This window comes from Thalassophryne amazonica, chromosome 16, assembly GCF_902500255.1.
Source record: "Thalassophryne amazonica chromosome 16, fThaAma1.1, whole genome shotgun sequence".
NCBI classification, from domain to species: Eukaryota; Metazoa; Chordata; class Actinopteri; order Batrachoidiformes; family Batrachoididae; genus Thalassophryne; species Thalassophryne amazonica.
This window is the reverse complement of record NC_047118.1, coordinates 32,937,668-32,953,269: the sequence shown is the minus strand read 5'-3', so window position 1 is coordinate 32,953,269 and position 15,602 is coordinate 32,937,668. Positions and strand designations below refer to the sequence as shown.

Below are 15,602 nucleotides of genomic sequence, written 5' to 3'. Positions count from 1 at the left end.
TAACCATTAATCCACCGTGCTGCCCATGGCTGTACTTGTGATATTTATGTTCAATGGTTTGAATGAAAGGTAAAAGTCTTCACATTAATGACATCTTGTTCGCATGATTTCGGTTCCATTGTGGTGGTGTATTGAAGCAAAATTAATGTCACTGTCCAAATACTTATGAGCTCTCCTGACATGCCTCTGTCGGGTTCAAATAGTGCCACATCTTCGTGCGTGTGTGTTGGGGAGTGTCATTTTATACTAGTTTTTCTCAGCTTATTTCTTCTCCATTTCTCATCTGGGGTAGTCGACATTATTTGAAAGTGCTAACAAGAGACAACACTGTTCTATGTTTAGCTCAGTGTATTGCTTCTTTTTGTCACAGGTGCCACATCCGTGTGATTGACACCTTTGGTACTGAGCCTGCCTACAACCACGAGGAGTACGCCACCCTGCACGGCTACAGAACCAACTGGGGCTACTGGAACCTCCAGGGGAAGCAGTACATGACCATGTTCCGTATGTGACCTTTTCATTTTGAATTGTGTCCAAATGACAGATTTCGTGTTCGGTTATTTTCACGTGATCATGCTGTGCTGGTTTGGCCTGACAGGCTGCTGCTGCTCTCAGTAGTATTCAGCACATCCATTGCACATGATTTGGACTTTAAATCATCAACGCTCTGCTCAGTCTTTCCGCTGCTCCTTTAAAGCTTTGCTGCTGCTACTGTTTCTCTCTCTGCTATTCTGCTTTTCATTTCTTAAGTCAGCTTGCCTACCAATAGTTTCATCATGGTGCTTTGGGGCAGCATTGGGGAGGAAATAATTGTGTTTTAAGCCACACTGGCAGCTCAGTAATGGCCCATCACGTCAGCTGTGGCTATGTGTTTTCTGCACCTTGGGTTCAGCTTTTGAAGTACTGTATTTTCCCGTGTCGCAGACCGAACAGTCCCCCCTAAAAATCGGTCCACCCTGCCTTCACTGCGGATGCGTCATTTGTGACCACAGCAGCTCGTCTGACTCTCTACACCCAAAGCGATCAGAGGAAATGATGTTATAATTAACCATCAGATGACAAGGTAAAATCTCTTAAATCATTCTAAAGTCAGGTTTAAGCAGAAACGAGGCTGTTTTAAGCAGAAATGAGGCAATAATCGGTGAGTCATTACTGATGCTTTGAAATGACGGAGGCGCAGTGAACACATCAGCTGCATCTTGTCTGGCTGTCACGCTCTGATTGCTTCCTCCGTGTTTTATTATGAAATAATGCTGAATTTATCTGGAAATAATTGTTGTACAAAAGCTTTAGATATCTGTCGCTGAGATAGATGATGACTGGACCGCAGTGTTAAGCAGAAACTAGGTGATAATCAGTGAACCGCATCTGATGCACAGAAATGCTGCATGCACAGTGAAGGCAGGGTGGACCGATTTTTAAGGGGGACTGTTCGGTTGGCGACAATGGAGTGTAAGTCTCTGTTTTTTACTAGTTTGCGAGGTCCTGTGACTTATAGTCCGATTCGACTTACATATGAAAAAATCACAACCTCAAATTTTCTTTACACTTGAACTGAGAAACACATCATTAAACTGCCTTTTTGTTTTGTTTTTTAAAAAAGAAGAGCAGTGGAAACTTCCTAACAGGACTTGTTTACTTTCAGCATGTGTTTAAGTGTGACCCAGCTTGGTATTAAAGTGCTGAGCGATCACAATGGCATTACTATTTTGAGCTTTTCCTCATGTCAGGCTCCAGTTAAAATACAATTACCAGTCATGCTCACTTCAAGTAAATGTGTATGAATAAATGTCTTTATTAAATAGCAAAGACTGTCTAATGACACAAACAACTGCTCCGTAAAATGCACAGGAACAGACGTTCATGTCTGTGTGTGTGTGTGCGCGGTTTGTTGTTACAGTGCAAACAAACTACAAGTGCAGGAGCTGGGTGACATTTATTCAACATGAAAGGTGCGGAAGGTCTGTAGTATCAGAAATGCTTATGAGGCTAAATTGTGCCAGAAAATGCGATTCTTAAGTTTGGCAAGTGGTGGGTGTGGCTAGGGGCCACACCCAAAGTACCCCCCAAAATGGGTTTATTTAACATGGGAGGTGCAGACTTCATTCCAATGCCAGTTGATGCAGGTGTATTTACTGAATGGAAAAATCCAACTTAAGAAGATTTTTTTTGGTGGAAGCACAAATTAAGAACACAATTAATTAGTGCTATTTAGAGTTTTATTTAACATGAAAGGTGCACAGTTGAAACCAACTTCATTACATAGTGTCACATTTCAGTAGTTAGAAAAATAAACTTATGAAGAAAAATGATGGTGGAAAGACCCCTTAAGAAGGGCCACCCCCCCCCCCCCCCCCCCCCCCAAAAAAAATGGATTTATTCAACATGGGAAGTGCAAACTTTATTTCCATGCCAATTGATGCGGGACTGTTCACTGAATGGAAAAACACAACTTCAGAACATTTATTTTGGTGGAAGCACTAATTAAGAACACAATTAATTAGTGCTAATTAGAGTTTCATTTAACATAAAAGGTGCGTAGTTGAAACAAACTTCATTACATAGTGCCACATCTCAGCAGTCATAAAAATAAACTTAAGAACAAAAATGATGGTGGAAAGACCCCTTAAGAAGGGCCACACCCTGCCACACCCCCCCAAAATGGATTTATTTAACATGGGAAATGCAGACTTTATTTCACTGCCAATTGATGTAGGACTGTTCACTGAATGGAAAAACCCAACTTAAGAACATTTATTTTGTTGGAAGTATTAATTAAGAACATAGTTAATTAGCGCTAATTACAGTTTTATTTAACATAAAAGGTGCACAGTTGAAACAACTTCATTACATAGTGCCACATCTCAGTAGTCAGAAAAATGAACTTAAGAACAAAAATTATGGTGCAAAGACCCCTTTAGAATGGTCATATCAAGATACCCCCAAATGGTATTATATAGCACAATAGGTTTAGACTTAATTTCAATCACTAAAGGGGTATTCACTGAAACCCTATTGTTAAATCCTTTTGGAAGGTCACAGTTGAAACCGACTTCATTACAAAATACGACATCTCGGTGGGGGATAAGGAAAAAGTAATGCCGAAAGTCAATCCTTACAGATAAAATAAGAAGGATGATTTGTATAAAAGCAAAGAGGTATAATATATAATATATGCTTTTATACAAATTACCATCCATAAAGTATTAAATAGCAGACATCATAATGCTCCGACCTGTGCAATTGGTATATTCAAATGCTATACTTTCGAAAACATGTTGAATGACCATTAGGTAATCAGAGGAAAAAAGGTATAACTACTATTTTGGGCAAAATATACTTTGTTCAAAAGACAAAATTGGATAGTCTTCCAACCTTATAGCATTGTTGATTGACATGAAATATGTATGACTGTAACTAAAGCCATGTAAATATAGGCATATGCAAGCTATCTAATGATACATTTGATGCAACAACATAATCACAATCAAAATTAGCTAGAAAAAAAGTTGTGTTTTCAGTTTGCTCCATTCTGATTACAGCATTTAACTTACTAGGACAGCAAATTATTGAATTTATATTATACCTGTAGTAAATTGCACTTTTACCCAATGATCAAGATGGAAAAACACAGTTTAAGTTTTTTATATATATATATATATATATATATATATATATATACATGCATACACTCATTCTAAAATAAGGTTGAAACGTATTATTTTAAAAATCAATTCTGCTGACTGTTTTCTCCATGAATTGTTGTTTGGTCCATAAAATGGTGAAAAACGTGGTTCAGTATCTTCCCAAACCCACAAGAAGACTCCGATGAAAACTTTGAGATTTCATCCTCTGATGAAGAAAGCTGCCTATCGTCAGATGAAGAGTAAAAATGTCTTCAGCTGCATTATGAGGAAACGAACATTCACCAGACAGGGCACTGTGTAGAAAACTGTATAGAAAGCTAGTGTAGTTAATACCATATGCTAAGGCAGTATAATATTGATTGGCTGATTTATTATATCCTTTTGGCAGTTTTCTGCATCATATCAGGGTTATTTGTAGCTGTCTACATGTATTTTGACCCTTGCTGCTGGTGTAGGTTTGACATTCAGTATTGAGGATGGCTGTATATCTTCACCCTTTCTCACTATGAAAATCATTAGAAAATGGTCATATCACTAAGTGGATTTGCTTGATGATATCAAATTAATGCATTTTACACTTTATATAGATGTATTCAAACTTTGAAAAGTGGTTACAAAACAAACTGTGTTTTTCCATCTTGATCATTGGGTAAAAGTGCAATTTACTACAGGTGTAATATAAATTCAATAATTTGTTGTCCTAGTAAGTAAATGTTGTAATCAGAATGGAGCAAACCGAAAACACAACTTTTTTTCTAAGTAATTTTGATTGTGATTATGTTGTTGAGACTCAGAGACAAATGTATTCTGAGATATTTTGATTGTGAATATGTTGTTGAGACTCAGAGACAAATGTATTCTGAGATATTTTGATTGTGAATATGTTGTATGCGTCAAATGTATTATTAGATAGCTTGCATATGCCTATATTTAGATGGCTTTAGTTACAGTCATACATATTTCATGTCAATCTACAATGCCAAAATGTTGGAAGACTGTCCAATTTTGTCTTTTGAACAAAGTATATTTTGCCCAAAATAGTAGTTATATCTTTTTTCCTCTGATTACCCAATGGTCATTCAACATGTTTTAGAAAGTATAGCATTTGACTATACCAGTTGCACAGGTCGGAGCATTATGATGTCTGCTATTAAATACTTTAAGGATGATGATTTGTATAAAAGCATATATTATATATTATACGTCTTTGCTTTTATACAAATCATCCTTCTTATTTTATTTGTAAGGAGTGACTTTCGGCATTACTTTTCCCTTATCTCCCCCCCGAGATGTGGTATTATGTAATGAAGTAGGTTTCAACTGTGACCTTCCAAAAGGATTTAACAGTAGGGTTTCAGTGAATACCCCTTTAGTGATTGGGGGTATCTTGGTATGACCATTCTTTTTTTTTCTTTTTTTTTCTTTTAACAACAACAACAACACCCCAGCTCAAAATCAAAAATACCAAACTCATAATAAAAAAAAAAAGAAAGAAAGAAAGAGATACAATTTAAAAAAGAATCATGGGCATTCCACTATTGATAAAATGACCTTTGTACATCACAGAAAGCCCCACGAAAAAATAGCTGCCAAATCCAGAGCAACATATCGCAAATGTGTTAAAGTAAATTACTTTTTTTTTGGTCACCAGTTCTCCTTTACTTACAGGCGATAGTGGTTTCTGATTGCAGAGGACAGAACAACATGCTTTTTAGGAAACTTTTAACAGGCTTTGAAGGATTACGCCTGTTCATCCAGGCCCGAGGCGTCAGCTAGATCTGAGGCTAACAGCGGCTACGTCCGAGGCTAGCAGCGGCTACATCCGAGGCTAGCAGCGGCTACATCCGAGGCTAGCAGCGGCTACATCCGTGGCTGGCGGCGGAGGCATCGGTGGAGGCGGTTCATCCAGGCCGAGGCATCGTGGCGGCGATACATCCAGGCCCGAGGCGTCGGCTACATCCGAGGTTAACAGCGGCTACGTCCGAGGCTAGCAGCGGAGGCATCGGTGGAGGCGGTTCATTCAGGCCCGAGGCATCGGTGGCGGCGATACATCCAGGCCCGAGGCGTCGGCTACATCCGCGGCTAGCAGCGGCTACATCCAGGGCTGGCGGCGGCTACGACCGTGGCTGGGGCGGCTGTGAACGAGGTTAGCAACGGGGAGGGTTGGGGTGCGGCTACCGGACCTGTGGTGGTGGAGGCTACTGGTGAGAATTGTTTTTGTAATCAATAGTGGCCATACTGAGCCACGACAGTCGGCATGGCACCACCCAGGAAAACAGATAAACTCGAGGAAGATATAGAGGAGATAAAGACCTCATTAAACCATATATCAAAAGACATGTCTAATCTAGACAAACTGATGGTGGAAATTAAAGAACTCCAAAATCTGGTTAAAGAGAAGGACAAGATCATTAAGAAACTTGAGCAACGTGTAGATGAACTTGAACAATTTACTAGAAAAGATGACGTTATAATATCTGGACTAGAAACAAGGCATCGGACATATGCAAGGGTGGTGGATTCTGGTGTAGCCAGTGGGGAGGATGCACCACCTGAAGAAAGACAATCATTGGAACAACAAGTTACAAACTTTTTATATCAAAAAGGTGTTGTCATCCATCAAGATACAATATCAGACTGTTATACTATTCCAACTAAAGATAGAAAAAATAAACTATCTAACATTGTTATACAATTTACAAGCAGAAAATATAAATATGAGTTATTAAGACAGGCAAAGAATTTGAAAGGAACGAGTGTCTATATAAATGAGCATCTAACAAAAAAAAATGCAGATATTGCTAGGGAAGCAAGACTACTAAGAAAACAGAAACATATTGTTGCTACATGGGTCTGGAATTGTAGGGTGTGGATTAGAGTGAAAGAAGGAACAAACGGTATACAAATCAAAAACATGGAGGGCCTTACGAAATACAGACCTGAATAGACAATCAAATATAACATCTGTTGGTAATTGGACCAACAAAAAATCAGATCAAACATGGAAACAGAGGATAAAATATATGACATAGACACTAATATTGATGAAAGTATATTTGACTTAAAAACGATTGGTTGTGAGTATTATACAGTAGAACAGCTGAATAGTGAAAAAATTGCAGAAGATACCCTGTCACTCATACATATAAACAGTCGAAGCTTGTATTGTAAAATGTCACAAATAAAAGATTATTTAAATCAGTTTAAAAATAGATTTAGTATTGTTGCAATCACTGAATCTTGGCTTAAAGATGATCTCATGGATGAAGTTCAAATGGAGGGATATGAGCTGTATTTTGTAAACAGAAGATATAAAAAAGGCGGTGGTATTGCTCTGTATACAAAAACAGATCTGATGTGTACAATTGTTGAAGAAATGACAATTATGAATGATGTCATAGAAATTGTAACAGTGGAACTTGTACATGAAACATCTAAGAATATTTTAGTTAGTTGTGTATACAGAGCACCAGATTCTTGTGTTGTGAAATTTACAGATAAAATAATTGAATTATTCCATCAAATTAAAAACAAAACACTTTTTATGTGTGGGGACTTTAATATTAACATAGAAAGCTCCAGCTGCCAAAGATCAAGTGATTTTGTGAATACAATGTATAGTTTGGGGTTATTCCCCTTGATAACAAAACCAACCAGAATTACATCGCAAAGTGCAACGGTAATTGATAATATATTTACAAACAGAACAGATGAAATTATCAAGAATGGGATCTTCATGACAGATATTAGCGACCATTTACCAATTTTTTTCAATATTTAAATATAAAAATAGGTACAACAAAAAAACTGATATAAACTTTAAAAGAGATAAGTCAGTAAAAGCCTTAGAGGCATTAAAATATGACCTTAAAAATCAAAACTGGGAAGAAGTTTATGTCAGTGATGTTAATGTAGCATATAACTCATTTATGAAAATATTGATGAAATCATACAATAAAAATTGTAAATTAATTGAAATTAGTAAGAAAAGAGTAAATAAACCATGGCTGACAAAGGGAATAAAAAATGCTTGTGCAAAGAAAAACTATTTATACAGGTGCTTTTTAAAATTGCAAACAAAGGAATCAGAACATAAATACAAAAAATATAAAAATAAACTATTAACAATAATTAGGAAACAAAAAAAGATTATTACAGTGAAAAACTAAATAAGAGTAAAGATAATATGAGGGTAACATGGGGAATTATAAAAGTGTGATTGATAGTGATGGAACGAAAGAAACTATTCCAAATTACTTTGTTAAGGAAAATAAAGAGATATATGATATAAAAGAAGTTGCAAATGGGTTTAATGATTATTTTTCAAATGTAGGGTCAAGTCTGGTGGGAAATAAACCAATAATAGAAGATAAATTATGTACATTGGTAAATACGGTCAATAGTATTTTCCTGGACAATGTGGAAAAAGATGAAATAAGAAATATTGTAAAAAACTGTGTAAGCAAAAGATCAACTGACCATGAAGATTTAGACATGATGACTGTAAAAAGTGTAATAGAAATTGTTATTGAACCATTTACTTATATTTGTAATCTGTCTCTGTCAACTGGGGTTTTTCCAGATGAAATGAAAATTGCTAAGGTAGTCCCATTATATAAAAATGGAGACAAACATAATTTTTCTAATTACAGGCCAGTATCATTGCTTCCACAGTTTTCTAAAATTATGGAAAAAGTTTTTGTAACAAGATTGGATAAATTTATTGAGAAACATCATATTTTAAATAATGCTTAGTATGGATTCAGAACAAAACATTCGACAGCTATGGCAATTATGGAACTAATAGAGAAAATATCAACAACAATAGATAATAAGGATTATTTTGTAAGTATTTTTATTGACCTGAAAAAGGCTTTTGATGTTATAGACCACTCAAGATTGCTCCACAAGTTACAACAATATGGAATAAGAGGTGTTGCACATCAGTGGGTAAAAGCTACTTAGAAAATAGAAAACAGTTTGTTCAGATAAATAATACCAAATCAGAATTGTGTAACATTATTTATGGAGTACCACAAGGATCGGTACTTGGACCCAAACTGTTTATTTTGTATATCAATGATTTTGTGAATGTATCCAATGTGCTTGGCAGCATTTTATTTGCTGATGATACAACACTGTTTTACTCTGGATCAGATATACAGGAAGTAGCACAAGTGATAAATACAGAGTTGGAAAAAGTTAAACATTGGTTTGATATAAACAGATTGTCACTAAATATTAATAAGACAAATTTCATATTGTTTAATGATAGAGCGAAAGAAAATAATGTGTCATTACAAATAGATGGAATGGATATACAAAGGGTAAAAGAAATGAAATTTTTAGGAGTCATGATTGATGAAGATCTTACATGGAAGTCACACATAAATTACATAAAAGGAAAAATAGCGAAAGCCATTGCTGTTTTGCATAAAGTAAAATATTCATTAAATAGTTATGGTTTATTAACATTGTACAATTCATTGATTGTCCCATATTTAACTTACTGTGTAGAAATCTGGGGATCAACATATACAACCTATATACAACCTTTATTTATTTTGCAGAAAAGAGCTTTAAAAGTGATTAGTAACAGTGGTTTTAGAGATTCATCTAATCCATTGTTTATTAAGTATAGGGTACTTAAATTTCATGATTTAGTTGATTTGAAAATATTACAAACGATGTACCAAGTTAATAAAAATACTTTACCAACAAACATTCAAAATATGTTTGAAAAAAGAGTAAGTAGTTATAAATTGAAAGGAATAGAAGTCTTTAAAAAACCAAGATTTAGAACCAAAGTAAAGGAAAGGAGTATTGCAGTAAATGGTGTCAAATTATGGAACAATCTTAATAAAGAAATTAAAGAATTAAGGTCGCTTAAATTATTTAAAAAACATATTAAATTAGATGTATTAAGTAAGTATGAAACTATGAAGTAAGTCAGTGGGCTGCAAGAAAGTCAAAAAAAAAAAAAAAAAAAAGTAAACTGTTAATAATGTTTGGAGTGTCTTAAGTTTAAATGTACCTGTCAGTGATGTAATCTATTAATTAATGGTCATAATTATGAAATGGGTCAGTGGTATGTGACAAGTTAAAGAAATGCAATCTGTTAAATAATGTTGACTATGATGCTGTATATTGAAAGATTGTATTGTTAAAAGGGGCAGAAATCATAAGACTTGTTCTTCTTTCTGCTCCTTTTCATTCTGGTATTGTGGTGCTTTTGTTTTTTGCTTTTCTGTTTTTCTTTTAAATGAATGAAATAAATATTAAAGAAAAAAAAAAAAATAAGGGTCCCATATTTTATAGAACGCATCTTCCCTATTATGTAGCTTACTCGTTAGGAAGTCCAATGAAATATAGTCAAGAACAGTCCACTGCCACTGTGTTCTTGATGGGGCTTTGTCTATAATCCAGTTTGAGAGGACACATTTCCTAGCATAGAAAGTAAGCATCATGTAAAGTTGTCTTTCACATTTCTTCTTAATGTTATTATTTGTCATTCCCAGCAACATATACAATGGGTTACATTCAGTAATAATAGAAAGGATCTTGTCCAATTCACCTTTTATACTAAACCAAAATTGTTGTATTTTCCTACAGGACCAAAGACAGTGAGTGAGGTTACCCACCTCTGTTTTACACTTAGGGCAGAGCGGAGAAAGGTCTGAATTAAATCTGTGACGCTGAGAAGGAGATATATGAACACGATGCAAAATCTTAAGTTGCATTGCTTTTACCCTATTACAAACACTCAAAGACCCTGCGTTCTCCCAAGTTTCATTCCAGGCCTCGTCACTGATCACCAAAGCTAGCTCCCTTCCCATGTCCCCTTCAAATGAGTCAAGTCTGAGCCTTCATATTCTCTTAATAAACCATAGCAAGTCTTAATAGAGCTTTTAAGTTTAGGCTGAAATAGTTGTTTTTCACAATCAGTGACAGTTTGGTTGGCAAGTATAGTTGTGTTCTTTAAGATATAATCTCTCACTTGCAGGTACCGAAAAAAGTCACGTCTGTGAATTCCATATTTATTTACTAACTGGTCGAAGGACATTAGATTTGATCCATCCATCAAATCAGAAAGGGTAGAGATACCTTTTTCTGCCCACACAGGAAAACCAGAGTCCAAAGTCCCAGGCCGGAAAATGGGATTGCCACATAACGGAGTGAAGAGAGATGTTATGTGAGACCTACCCTCCATCTTTTGAATTATTTGCCAAGCTCTGACAGTACATAAAGTGAGAGGGTTACTACAGAATATTTTTAGAATTTTACCTTTTTTCAGGAATAGTAAATTTTTCAGAGGGAGGTTGGACATGGAACTTTCTATATCAAGCCAGAGAGAAACAGGTTCTTCCACCCAGTCCGCCGCTACACACATATGGGCACTGAGCTGATACTTTCTTATGTCTGGGAGATCAAGCACCCCCTTTGAAGATGAGAGGCATAATGTAGATATTTTAAGGCGAGGCTTTCTCCCCGCCCATATAAACGCACTAAACCAGCCATTCAAAGTCTTAACAGTCTTATGTGAAAAAATAACTGGGACCATCCGAATCGGATATAATAGCCTGGGTAAGATGTTCATTTTAAGAAGAGCAACTCGGCCGAGCCAGGACAAAGGCAAAGTTTTCCACCTCTCCATGTCCAGTTTAATGCGCTCAAACAGAGAGGTGAAATTACATTTATACATCTGATCAAAAGCAGGTGTAATTTTAATCCCTAAATAGACAAAGCCCAATTAAAAGGAAATGGAGAAGGGACCTGAGGTTTTTCTTTTAAAGTGCCCAGCGGCATCGCTTCTGATTTATTAAAATTAATTCTGTAACCTGAGATGTCGCTGAATTTGTTAATGGTCTCGATAAGTGAGGGCACAGATATTTCAGGTTGGGTCAGTACAACCAGAACGTCATCAGCATATAAAGTGATTTTATGCTGTCTTTGTCCTAGACTCAGGCCGTAAATGTCCTTCCGGGCTCTCACCACCTCCGCTAGCGGTTCTACTGCCAGGGCAAAAAGTAAGGGAGAGAGGGGGCAGCCCTGCCTAGTCCCCCTCAAAACACAAAAGTTTGGGGACCGCAACCCATTAGTAAGAACTGCTGAACAGGGATTGCTATACAGAAGCCTAATCCAACTTATAAAATTTTCACTTAAAGCAAATTGCCGCAAAGTAAAAAACAAATAGGACCATTCAACGCGGTCGAATGCCTTTTCGGCATCGAGCAAGACCACTATGCCAGGCACTGATTTTTGATTTAAAAACTGGATTATATTCAACAGTCTGCGCACATTGTTATGCGAACTACGACCCTTAATGAAACCTGTTTGATCTTTTTTAATTAGAGAGGGAAGTACACGTTCAAGACGCCTCGCAAGAATTTTGGAAAGGAGTTTCAAATCCACGTTCAGTAAAGAAATTGGCCTATAAGAGGCGCAGTCTTCAGGCGCTTTACCCTTTTTCAATATAAGGGATATATTTGCCTCTCTTAAAGAGCTAGGTAGCAGGCCTTTCTTAAAAAAGTCATTATACATATTAAGCAATGGGTCAACTAGTATATCTCTAAATTCTTTATAAAATTCAGCACCAAGGCCATCTGGCCCAGCTACTTTGCCTGCCTGCAACTCTTATGACATCCAGCACCTCCTCTTTCGATATGGGACAATCCAAGTTTAACTTCTGGTCTTCAGTCAACTTAGGAAGATTAAGAGAGGAAAAAAAGGCATCCATTAACTTTGGTAATGATGGTAATATACGGTTCGGAACAAAAAAATAATCTATTCTCGTATAACACGAGTGCACTCTGGAGAAAAAAGTGAATTCTTTGTCTACTAAATGTTGTGTCCTCCACACATCTACGTAGTCCAGCTCCTCACATAAAGTGGAGAGAGCTTTGGCTTGGGGTAGAAGATATGATTTACCCTGAGGAGATTTATCCATAATTGGGTTTAGATGACAGTTGAAATCACCTCCAACAAAAGAGTTCCTAACGTTTAGTTCTACCAGTTTTGTAAAAGCAGATACCAGAAAGTCCCCAGGGTGACCTGGTGGGTGATAGATATTCATAAAAGCAACTTCTTCTCTATATAAAACACCTTTCACAATCACATATCGACCACCTGTATCTTTTATGCAATCAAGAAGTGTAAATGGTAAGTTTTTCCTAATTAAAATCACTGTGCCTCTGGTCCTTGATGTAAACGATTAAAAAAAGACATGTCCAAAACCTCCCTGGGTTAGTTTAGAATGTTCTATAGAGTCCAAATGTGTCTCCTGTAGTAGGGCTATGTGAACCTGTTCCCTCTTGAGATAATTCAAGACCTTTCTCCACTTAACAGACGTGTGAATGCCATTTATATTCCAAGTACATACATTTAAAGTTGACATACTAGTAATATATGCAAATAAACAAGATGAGCTCTAGGCCCCCTTCCAATATTTAGCCGTGGAAAGAAAACAAACAAACAAAAAAAAGAAGAGCTGGGGTGGCACACAACAAATGTCTAAAACAAGACAAACAAACAAAGCCTAACATTGGCAAAAAAAATAAACCAACACTGTTCTACTCCTAAAATGGAGAAGTTAAGTGTAAAGGTTTTCTAACAGCAAAAGAGAAACACCTAGTCAAAAAAGAAGAAAAAAAACACCGTAAAGGTGGCTGCAACACCAGTAACGACCCACAAATAGAAACTTCAAAATAAGAGGGGATGTAATAAAATGTCATCAGCGTACAGTTATTCACAACATGACGTAGGGGATCTAAAGTCCACAAGAGAGCGGGAGCAAATCCAGTCCGACGTTTACTCACCATCCACAACAGGGGTTACGTCCAGCGACTCAATAAAGTCTTTCACATCAGAAACCTCCTTGAAAATCTTAGTTGAGCCACGGTGGGTTACTTTCAACAAAGCGTGGTAGATCTGTCTGTAATCTGCCCCGATAGCACGAAGACGTCTCTTCACCTCATCAAAACTCTTCCGCTTACGCACGACAGCGGCCGAAAAATCTTTAAATATCATCACAGTGGCATTCTCGTACTTCAGGGGTTGGTCATTCCTACTCATCTCCCACGCTGCGTTCATGATCCTCTGCTTATCCTGGAAATTATGCAGCCTCACCAGCGCGGGATGCGGTCTCTGGCCAGTGCGCGAGACCAAAGTTGTAGTGCGGTGCGCTCTATCCACTTTAAGCCGGCCCGCTTTTGTCTTAATGTTCAAAAGTTCAGGTAACCATCTCTCAAAAAAACAAGTAGGCTCGTTACCCTCAGCGCCTTCTGGAAGGCCAACAATGCGAATGTTATTCCTTCTTCCCCTGTTTTCCAAATCATCCACGCGCTCCGCGAGCTTCGCAACCCGCTTCTCCAAAGCTCCGAGCCTGTCCATGGTTGGGTCCGCGTCATCCTCCACAGCCGAGATCCGGGCCTCCGCCTCCTTCAAACGCACCTCATGGTCCTCCAGTTGCTTCCCCTGTGCTTGTAGAAGCAAAGAAACCGGCCCAAGCTTGTCCTCGATAACTTTAGTGAGATTCACAGTCACCTCACGAGTAACCACACGGATCACCTCGCGAAGCACTGGGTCCATTCCCTCTGGCCCGGCGCAGGCCTCCATGCTAGCTCCCTCATTAGCCTCATTACTCTGCAGACTGGAGCTCTCCACGGCGTCGACTATCGGAGCTTTCCTACACGGCATGTTGTCAGACTGTTTCAAAAAGTAATTACTGATACTCATCACAGATTTCCCAATAACAAGTGTCCGTATTGTAGCTCTATTTGTGGGTTATAAGTGTAAAATCAGAGAAGTGGTGTGCTAGCTCTCCCAGACACAGCCTCACTTCAAGCCGCCATTTTGAAAAAACCCCGTCGGTATGACCATTCTAAAGGGGTCTTTCTGCCATAATTTTTGTTCTTAAGTTCATTTTTCTGACTACTGAGATGTGGCACTAGGTAATGAAGTTGGTTTCAACTGCGCACCTTTTATGTTAAATAAAACTGTAATTAGCGCTAATTAACTATGTTCTTAATTAGTGCTTCCACCAAAATAAATGTTCTTAAGTTGGGTTTTTCCATTTAGTGAACAGTCCCACATCAGTTGGCACTGAAATAAAGTCTGCACTTCCCATGTTAAATAAATCCATTTTGGGGGTGTGTGGCAGGGTGTGGCCCTTCTTAAGGGGTCTTTCCACCATCATTTTTCTTCTTAAGTTTATTTTTATGACTACTGAGATGTGGCACTATGTAATGAAGTTTGTTTCAACTGCGCACCCTTTATGTTTAATAAAACTCTAATTAGCACTAATTAATTGTTCTTAATTCGTGCTTCCACCAAAAAAAATCTTCTTAAGTTGTATTTTTTCATTCAGTAAATACACCTGCATCAACTGGCATTGGAACAAAGTCTGCACCTCCCATGTTAAATAAACCATTTTGGGGGGTGATTTGGGTGTGGCCCCTAGCCTCACCCACCACTTGCGAAGCTTAAGAATCGCATTTCCTGGCACAGTTTAGCCTAATAAGCATTTTTGATACTACAGACCTTCCACACCTTTCATGTTGAATAAAAGTCACCCAGCTCCTGGACTAAACGGACGTTCACGTCTGTGTATCTGCATTGTTTTGGCACAAATGAAAAGACGTTAATTTCCACAGGTGAGGAACAACGCAAAGAGGAGACAGATAAATGCACTCGACCGCTCTACTTCTTTGGGAACTGTTTCACATAGAAAGTAATCCACAAGAGGTCAGTGCTGGGCTCAAACAAATCAGTTTCATAATCTACTGTTAAACGAGGAAGAGGAAAAGACCCAAACAGCTGACTGAGCTCTGAAAAGACACTCAAATAGAACAGTCTGTCCTCTGATCACAAAAAGGGGCCCTGGTGGATCCATAGTAGAGAGGATCCATGAAAGGAGCCCATCCAGAGGGAGAGGCCACCTGGTAACAGGGTGTCTGC

General features: G+C 37.6%; 1 protein-coding gene across 1 annotated transcript in view; it reads left to right on the top strand.

The window, feature by feature from the left end:
• The window catches only part of LOC117527670 (alpha-1,6-mannosylglycoprotein 6-beta-N-acetylglucosaminyltransferase B), a 275,993-nt gene that overhangs the window by 196,787 nt on the left and 63,604 nt on the right, over nt 1-15,602 (top strand). Inside the window, 1 exon segment of the mRNA XM_034190115.1 lies at nt 371-504. Coding sequence (XP_034046006.1) covers nt 371-504 — 134 coding nt within the window.